General features: G+C 38.4%; 2 protein-coding genes across 2 annotated transcripts; one reads left to right on the plus strand and one right to left on the minus strand.

Annotated features, from left to right (window-relative positions):
* Positions 1-334: 334 nt before the first annotated feature.
* On the plus strand, positions 335-1,045 carry LOC119785909 (hepcidin-like). Its single transcript, XM_038288854.1, has 3 exons — positions 335-496; positions 577-654; positions 747-1,045. Exons 1-3 carry the CDS (start codon positions 410-412, stop codon positions 849-851), a joined length of 270 nt encoding a protein of 89 aa, XP_038144782.1. The 5' UTR covers positions 335-409; the 3' UTR covers positions 852-1,045.
* Positions 1,046-8,386: 7,341 nt separating this feature from the next.
* Positions 8,387-9,074, minus strand: LOC119785904 (hepcidin-like). The gene is made up of 3 exons (XM_038288841.1): positions 8,913-9,074; positions 8,758-8,835; positions 8,387-8,665 (listed from the first exon to the last, which is right to left on the minus strand). Exons 1-3 carry the CDS (start codon positions 8,997-8,999, stop codon positions 8,561-8,563), a joined length of 270 nt encoding a protein of 89 aa, XP_038144769.1. The 5' UTR covers positions 9,000-9,074; the 3' UTR covers positions 8,387-8,560.
* Between the last annotated feature and the right edge of the window lie 401 nt (positions 9,075-9,475).

Genomic DNA, 9,475 nt, shown 5'->3' on the forward strand with positions numbered 1-9,475 from the left:
GCTTTTGAAAAAACAAACTGTTTGGAATTTCTCATTCACAGACTTTGATCATCCAACACAACAAGGACACAGGAAATGTTTGGGACAAAACCTCTGGATAACATTGAATAAATAAATTTTACTGTCCCATTGACAAATATAAAAATTCCTGGAAATGTTACTTTCACTTTACATATGTTAAAGAAATGAAATGTCAAAGAACAAATAACATTAAATCATTATCCTACCTCCATTCCTGTCATCACATAGTGGGAAAACACAAAGTTGCTTCATATCATAGTGTCAGTAATTATGCAAAAGCTGCTTAAGTGGGTATAAATACAGAACATCTCAGACATTCAGTCATCAAACTGACCAGATCAAAGCAAATCTGTGATTGAATTGTTTCAACCTGTCCAGCTCTCCTAACATGAAGACGTTCACCGTTGCCATCGCTGTGGCCCTCGTGTTCACTTTTATCTGCATCCAGGAGAATTCAGCTGTCACTGCGACCGAGGTAAGAGGTCCCCTTTAAGCTGCTATTTATTATCTATATCTTTACAAAATGAAAAAAATTACTTTCAAAACTTTTAACAGGCTCCTGAACTCACGGAGGTGCTGACTGATGATGGAACACTCACTGCAGACCACGACATGCCAGAAGAATCCTGGAATGTACGTTAAGATTTTTAGTCCACTGCTTTGAAAATAACTTCAGAGTTAAAATAGGATTATTAACAAACAGTTATCACTCCTGTCCCACACAGGCGCAGTATGACTCGGTCCAGATGCGCCGCCGTCGTCGTCGCTGCCGTTTCTGCTGTGGCTGCTGTCCAAACATGATCGGCTGTGGAACCTGCTGCAAATTCTGAGGAGTCCTGCCACCAGCCTGCAAACACTTGAACCATTACAGAGATGTATTTATTTCACAGATAAAGTAGTTCTGCTGTTTAAACTGTTATATCATTTGAATACAAATAATTATTCTGATTTGACTTGTGAACAATTTTTCACAATAAAAGTAATTCTTACCAGCAAATGTGTGCAGTTTTTCTATATAAATCACCCAGGCCTCGTTGTTTATCACTAAAAGACAATTAAAATAAGTTGCTCCAAATTCTATCTTGTGAAATGTGCTATATAAATAAAATTTACCTTTACCAACAAATGTATATCATATCAGTCTTAGCTGCTACTATAGCTGTGGTTAAACTTCATACTTGGTGTAGCTGAAAAGCTGAATATTGTATGTGCAGTTATAATAGATAAAGTTTATAACATAATGAACTCTTTGAATAGTTTTGTTTGAAATGAATACAATAGTCCACTTATATATCAGATATGTTGCAGAAACTGTTTGTTTATTGAAATTTTTTATCCGTCTCTGTCCAAATGGGTTGGGCTGATATTTAAGCACAGATTCCAATATTCTATGCAGTGCCTTTTACCAAAGTGCCGCTCTTCTTTCCTGATTTTTATTTGGTCACATCAAGGGGTTTTTGAGTGTGGACGCTAAGTTTATGCTGCTACATACAGGTCCTTGTCAGTTCATTCTTTTCCATAATGTAATGATAAAACTTGACCATTCATATATTTTAGATTCATTGCACTCTTACTGAAATATTTCAGATCTTTTATTGTCTTAATACGGATGATTTTGGCATACAGCGCATGAAAACCCCAAATTCCTATCTCACAGAATTAGCATATTTCATCTGACCAATAAAAGAAAAGTGTCTTAATACAAAAAAGGTAAACCTTCAAATAATTATGTACAGTTATGCACTTAATACTTGGTCGGGAATCCTTTTGCTGAAATGATTTCTTCAATCACTGCATGAAAAGTGAGATTTTCGTCCCCGTAAACCCCCGTAAACTCCCGCAGATCTGCCTGATTTTCGTCAGTTCCCGACAATTTGCAACCCGCGCTTGTCCGCGTTTGTCGTGCCACAAATTGTCGGAAACGGACCATGACGTATGTGGAGAGCGATCAGCTGTACTAATGGACCTAATTAGCATATGAATGCAGCAAACCCACGCGGCTGGCCAGGTCTGGCTTCAATAACCTACTCAGTATTGGCTGAAACCACTATTCTCAAACAAGTGAAATCGCTCGTGATTGGCAGCAAAACCACACGTGGCCATGCCACGTGTGGCTTTAATTTTCTTACTGAGTATTGGACGGAACCACTTCTTTTTAAACAGGTAAAGTCGCTCGTGATTGGTTGGCATATATATATATTTACATATAAATTTACATATATATATATTTATGAATATATATTTATTCATTCATATATTTATTCATTCATATGCTGTGTATTTATGTTATCCCACACTACTACACAATTATTAGGCTACCATCAAGGACATGAATGAATTTATACAGGAAATGAACATTTGCCAGGAAGCTGTTTATGCAAAGAAAGAGCTTTATTAAAACACACACAACTATATACAACGCGTATCCAAACACATGCGTATCTAAAAATTACAAGTCCGTGAACGGTCCGTTTGCTTCCTCGGGGTTGGAGGTAACTGGCAGCATTCCTTCCGAGGCAGGTCCGATGTGCAGACGCCTACTGTGCGTGGCTCTCTACTTCGGCATCGCCTCTAACCGGGACTGCAGCTTAACACAGAGTTCAGTGAGATCCGGCCTACGAAATGGCGGCGACCGTACAATCCACCCAGAGAACACCGCCAACGACGCCATCTTCTTCGTCGGACATGAGGCAGACGGTGGCGGACTTCAAGAGTTCCACTTCCTCATCTGCTAGCACACTCTGCCTCGCTTTCAGCAGCTGAAAAAAAAACAATGAATCAGCGCACTGCGTATGGACACAACACATCTATCAATGCACCTGAAAAATAGTCACCAAATAAAGTCTTACCCTCTTTCTTCTGGCCCGACTCCGAGCAGATTGCCTCCGCACGCAGCGTGTTGGCTGGCTGCGTATATCTGAAGCTCCTGCGTATTTCCTGTAGCCTATTTCCTGCATGTTTCCTGGAGGTTTCTACTCCAGACTCAGTCCACTGCTTTCGCAGGTCCCCCAAGGTCTGGAATCGGCCCTTCTCCACAATCTTCCTCAGGGTCTGGTCACCTCTTCTCGTTGTGCAGCATTTTCTACCACACTTTTTCCTTCCCACAGACTTCCCACTGAGGTGCATTGATACAGCACTCTGGGAACAGCCTATTCGTGCAGAAATATCTTTCTGTGTCATACCCTCTTACTTGAGGGTGTCAATGATGGCCTTCTGGACAGCAGTCAGGTCGGCAGTCTTACCCATGATTGGGGTTTTGAGTGATGAACCAGGCTGGTAGTTTTAAAGACCTCTGGAATCTTTTGCAGGTGTTAAAGTTGATTTGTTAATTTGTTGAGTTAATTTGTTGATTCAGATGATTAGGTGCATAGCTCGTTTAGACACCTTTTTAATGATATGCTATTTTTTTGAGATCGGAATTTTGGGTTTTCATGAACTGTATGCCAAAATCATGCGGATTAAGACAATAAAAGACCTGAAATATTTCAGTTAGAGTGCAATTAATCTAAAATATATGAATGTTTAAGTTTTATCATTATATGATTGAAATAATAATAACTTTATAACAATATGCTAATATAATAAAATAGTCACCAAATAAAGTCTTACCCTCTTTCTTCTGGCCCGACTCCGAGCAGATTGCCTCCGCACGCAGCGTGTTGGCTGGCTGCGTATATCTGAAGCTCCTGCGTACCGTCTGAAAATACGTCTTACAGGCAGCTGGAAAACAATTAAATGAGAGTGGTATAAATAAAAAATCAAACGCAAGTCACAGTAACAAGGAAGGAGAAAACATTAAAACAAGTCACTTACACACAATGTCGTCTTTATCAACATCGTGCAAATCTGGACTTGCTGATATGGCTCCGAGCAAATAGGAGGTCTGTGAAAACAAAACGTAAAGCTATGATCGGTATCCATCCGTATCCATTTCCTTTTACCGCAGAATGAAAGCATATTCTTTAAATCTTACCCTTGCTCCGGTTCATAGCGCCTGCAATTAGTCTCCAAGTTGTGAAGACGGCGTACTGCTTCCTGTGAATCACAAAAAATACACTTTAATAAAGCTTGTTCTTGCAAGGCTACTATTAGCCGTAGCTTTAGGCTAGGCTGCTATTAGCCATAGCTTAGGCTAGGCTGCTTTTAGCCGTAGCTTAGGCTAGGCTGCTTTTAGCTTAGCAGGCAGTAATCGAACATATATTTACCGCTAGCATCTCTTCTTTGAGTTCGTCTTGTTTGATGCAGAGTCGCCATCGCGTCCAAGAGGAGTTTTACCCCGAAATCCCACATACTCTATGGCAAGCAAAGCATACATCCTCCACTGTGGCTGCAGACCCCTCCGCTCTGAGTTTCTTGGAGATCGTAAAGAGCATGCGCAAGTTGAACCAGGGTTTCCGCGGATCAATAAATATAATTAAAAAATCATTCTTTTTTTTTTTAAATCAAGGCCTTAATTGGCACTAAAATTATTTAAATATGTTTATCGAAGTATTTATAATTCTTTAATAAAAAATGCTTATAAAAACAATTTCGTCAGATATATTATATCGCTCCAGGCGGAGAAAAAGCTAGAGGATATATGTATACGTATATATGTGTGTGTGTGTGTTTACATACATACAGGAGTCATGGAACTCTGCTTACAGCTCCTTCATATTCCATGTACACTAATAACTTGTGTACATGGTTCTTGTTGATGACATTAAAATCATTTCAAATAGCATTAAAATAGCATTAAATTAGAGTCACTCATTCCTGTATGAACCCTGTGAGCGCTTAATTTAATATGACATATTAAAAAAATCCCACCATCATCCAGCATATGTTCAGTTTCTGCCCAAATATATATATATTTTTTTGTAGATTTTTGTAACGGGGATAAGGATAATTCAAAACTGCTTTTTTTTAATGAACTTGTTCATTACTCTCAAACTCAGCCTCTCTTTTCATTCCTGTAATAAGAAGTTTCTTTTGAATGGATTTGATTAAAGTTTAAGTCCCTCGGTATAAAATAAATATTTTGATGGAGATGAGAAATCTGCTTCCTCGTTGGTGAATAACCAATAGTTTGGATCCAATCATTTAAATAAACTGTGTTAGTTTTTTTTTTTTTTATATATAAGAATTGTGCTATAATTTCTAGTCACCGATCTGTTGCTGCTATATTTTAATTTGACGAACCGGAATTTGTCGATGTTCTTTTTCCTGTTTGGTGCGATTGCAATTGCGGATCTTGACCTGGCCGGACCTTATGACCACAGTGTACCAATCTTCTGATGGCTACTTCCAACAGGATAATGCGCCATGTTATAAAGTGAATCATCTTAGACTCATTTCTTGAAACTTTTCCACTTAAGTAATTGTGAATTGAGCATATTGACAGACAACATTTTATTTTTTTATCTTAAATGCAATTTTTTTTTTTTTATAATTACTGCTCTAAATGTATTGCTCTGTCAGCTAAAGATCTGTTTTGGTCTCTATACTTTAATTAAATAAATCAATTCAAGCTAAAATGTAAGAGGCTATACTGAGCCTGATCTCTTTGTATCAGAGATTTTCTTACCTTTTAGAAAAATGTCACTTGGAGTAAACCCCCCCCTGCAACCCTGATTTGCATTTGTATAGCTCACAGCATGTTCATTTACATGTTAAAGCCTCCCCTAGAATTCCATGGGGGGGAGGCATGGGGGGAACACTGCCTAAGAAAGTCCACATCAATTTCTGACAATTTACGGGAGTTTTCGGCGAAGCCTGCAAATTGTCGTAAACTGCCGCTAACCTGAAGTTCCACGACAACCTACAGTGCCGCATATTGACGAAAATCCCACTTTTCATGCAGTGAATGCGGCGAGGCATGGAGGCAATCAGGCTGTGGCACTGCTGAGGTGTTATAGAGGCCCAGGATGCTTTGATAGCTGCCTTTAGCTCATCCAGAGTGTTGGGTCTTGCTTCTCTCAACTTTCTCCTCACAGTATCCCACAGACTCTCTATGGGGTTCGGGTCAGGAGAGTTGGCACGCCAATTGAGCACAGTGATACCATGGTCAGTAAACCATTTACCAGTGGTTTTGGCACTGTGAGCAGGTGCCAGGTTGTGCTGAAAAATGAAATCTTCATCTCCAAAAAGCTTTTCAGCAGATAGAAGCATGAAGTGCTCCTCCAGATAGCTAGCTGCATTGACCCTGCCCTTGATAAAACACAGTAGACCAACACCAGCAGCTGACATTGCACCCCAGACTATCACTAGCTGTGGGTACTTGAAACTGGACTTCTGGCATTTTGGCATTTCCTTCTCCCCAGTCTTCCTCCAGACTCTGGCACCTTGATTTCCAAATGACATGCAAAAACTGAGCAACAGCCCAGTGCTGCTTCTCTGTAGCCCAGGTCAGGCTCCTCTACCATGTTTCTGGTTCATAAGAATGCTGGAATGCAGCACCTGTAGCCTATTTCCTGCATGTTTCCTGGAGGTTTCTACTCCAGACTCAGTCCACTGCTTTCGCAGGTCCCCCAAGGTCTGGAATCGGCCCTTCTCCACAATCTTCCTCAGGGTCTGGTCACCTCTTCTCGTTGTGCAGCATTTTCTACCACACTTTTTTCTTCCCACAGACTTCCCACTGAGGTGCATTGATACAGCACTCTGGGAACAGCCTATTCGTGCAGAAATATCTTTCTGTGTCATACCCTCTTACTTGAGGGTGTCAATGATGGCCTTCTGGACAGCAGTCAGGTCGGCAGTCTTACCCATGATTGGGGTTTTGAGTGATGAACCAGGCTGGTAGTTTTAAAGACCTCTGGAATCTTTTGCAGGTGTTAAAGTTGATTTGTTAATTTGTTGAGTTAATTTGTTGATTCAGATGATTAGGTGCATAGCTCGTTTAGACACCTTTTTAATGATATGCTATTTTTTTGAGATCGGAATTTTGGGTTTTCATGAACTGTATGCCAAAATCATGCGGATTAAGACAATAAAAGACCTGAAATATTTCAGTTAGAGTGCAATTAATCTAAAATATATGAATGTTTAAGTTTTATCATTATATGATTGAAATAATAATAACTTTATAACAATATGCTAATATTTTGAGAAAGACCTGTAATCCCAGTAAGATTCACATCCAGATTTTGATTTGGGAACTTGATTTAACTATATTTTGAAATCATTTAGAGGAAGACTTGCTGGTGTTCTTTAAACCCTTAAATGTAATTATCTAATTAATAAGACCACAGAAATTATAGGAAGAGATTCTTCTTTAAGATTGGCAAAATCCACTTACAGCAATTCAGCTACATACTGAAGAAGTATAGCAATCCTACACCATCATACCATCATCAGATTTTAATTGTCTATCAACAATAATAAACAACGAGGCCTAGATGTTTTATGCAGGAAAACTGCACATATTTGCTGGTTAGAATTATTTTATTTTTCAAAATGATTTGCTGGACAGTATTACAAAGTCAAATCAGATTACTTATTTGTATCGAAAGGATATACCATCCCCTTAAGACTGTTAAACAGTAATACTGCTTTATCTGGTAAATAAATACATCTCTGTAATTGGTAAGGGTTTGGCAATCAGTAAGAATGCAATTTAATACAGCTGTTGCTAAATATGCAACAGAAACATATGTTGCAATCTTTTTTTTTTATATTTCCATATATGTACCAAGTCATATAGAATCTGTATGAAAGGTCCTTATTTACTTTAACGTCTTTCTAGCTTTTAATTTCTTCCAGCATACAGCACAGTTTATGAAAGCAATCTACCTACTTTCACTTCTAAATGAACCACAGATTTAGATTTACCTCATACCTTACTTATATCTTATAACATATATTTCAAGAGTCAGCTGGCATATTTGAATACAGTTACTGAACTGTGGTCAGTCAGAACCTCTATCAGATCAGGATCCTATTTACCAGCTGTTCTATCAACACTGACAACTTATATAAGGTCAATTTGGCTTCCTAGATGTGATGTAGGGAAGATGGATATTTAGGGAATATATAAATTAATAAAATTGAAAACTGAAATTCCTCCTCCTCAGAAGCTGGTGATTCTGGCTAAACATCCTTTAATTTGTCTAATGCATCTGCTATGACTTATATCAAATATTTTTACATAACCCACTTCAGATAAAATCCTATTATCCATGAGCCTTTAGCCAGTATGAAGTTTAACCACAGCTACAGAAGCAGATAAGACTAAAATTATTTACATTTGCTCAGTAAGGTAAGGTACATTTTATTTATATAGCCCATTTACCAAGATATAATTTGCAGCAACTGATTTAAATAGTATATAACTATAATAAACAAGGAGGCCTAGGTGATATGTGTAGGGAAACTGCACACATTTGCTTGTAAGAATTACTTTTATTGTGAAAAATTGTGTTGGACAGTAATTACAAAGTCCTATCAAAATAAGTATTTTTATTAAAATGATATAACAGTTTAAACAGTAGAACTTCTTTATCTGTGAAATAAATACATCTCTGTAATGGTTTAAGTGTTTGCAGGCTGGTGCCAGGACTCCTCAGAATTTGCAGCAGGTTCCACAGCCGATCATGTTTGGACAGCAGCCACAGCAGAAACGGCAGCGGCGACGACGGCGGCGCATCTGGACCGAGTCATACTGCGTCTGTGTGGGACAGGAGTGATAACTGTTTGTTAATAATCCTATTTTAACTCTGAAGTTATTTTCAAAGCAGTGGACTAAAAATCTTAACGTGCATTCCAGGATTCTTCTGGCATGTCGTGGTCTGCAGTGAGTGTTCCATCATCAGTCAGCACCTCCGTCAGTTCAGGAGCCTGAAAAGTTTTGAAAGTATTTTTTTCATTTTGTAAAGATATAGATAATAAATAGCAGCTTAAAGGGGACCTCTTACCTCAGTTGCAGTGACAGCTGAATTCTCCTGGATACAGATAAAAGTGAACACAAGGGCCACAGCGATGGCAACGGTGAACGTCTTCATGTTAGGAGAGCTGGACAGGTTGAAACAATTCAATCACAGATTTACTCTGATCTGGTCAGTTTGATGACTGAATGTTTGAGATGTTCTGTATTTATACCCACTTAAGCAGCTTTTGCATAATTACTGACACTATGATATGAAGCAACTTTGTGTTTTCCCACTATGTTATTACAGGAATGGAGGTAGGGTAATGATTTTTGGATGTTATCTATTCTTTGACATTTCATTTCTTTAACATATGTGTCAAGAAATAACATTTCCAGGAATTGTTATTTTTGTTAATGGGACAGTAAAGTTGATTTATTTAATGTTATCCAGAGGTTTTTGACCAAAACATTTTCTTGTGTCCTTGTTGTGTTGGATGATGAGTGTGTGAGAAACAGAGAAGAGCAAACAGTTTGTTTTCTTAAACATACAGCTTACATTAGATGTTTTAGTTTTGCTGTCCTTGACTCAGTAACAAAGATGATTGATAG

The sequence above is a fragment of the Cyprinodon tularosa genome, unplaced genomic scaffold, assembly GCF_016077235.1.
Source record: "Cyprinodon tularosa strain WSP-4 unplaced genomic scaffold, ASM1607723v1 ctg107, whole genome shotgun sequence".
NCBI lineage: Eukaryota > Metazoa > Chordata > Actinopteri > Cyprinodontiformes > Cyprinodontidae > Cyprinodon > Cyprinodon tularosa.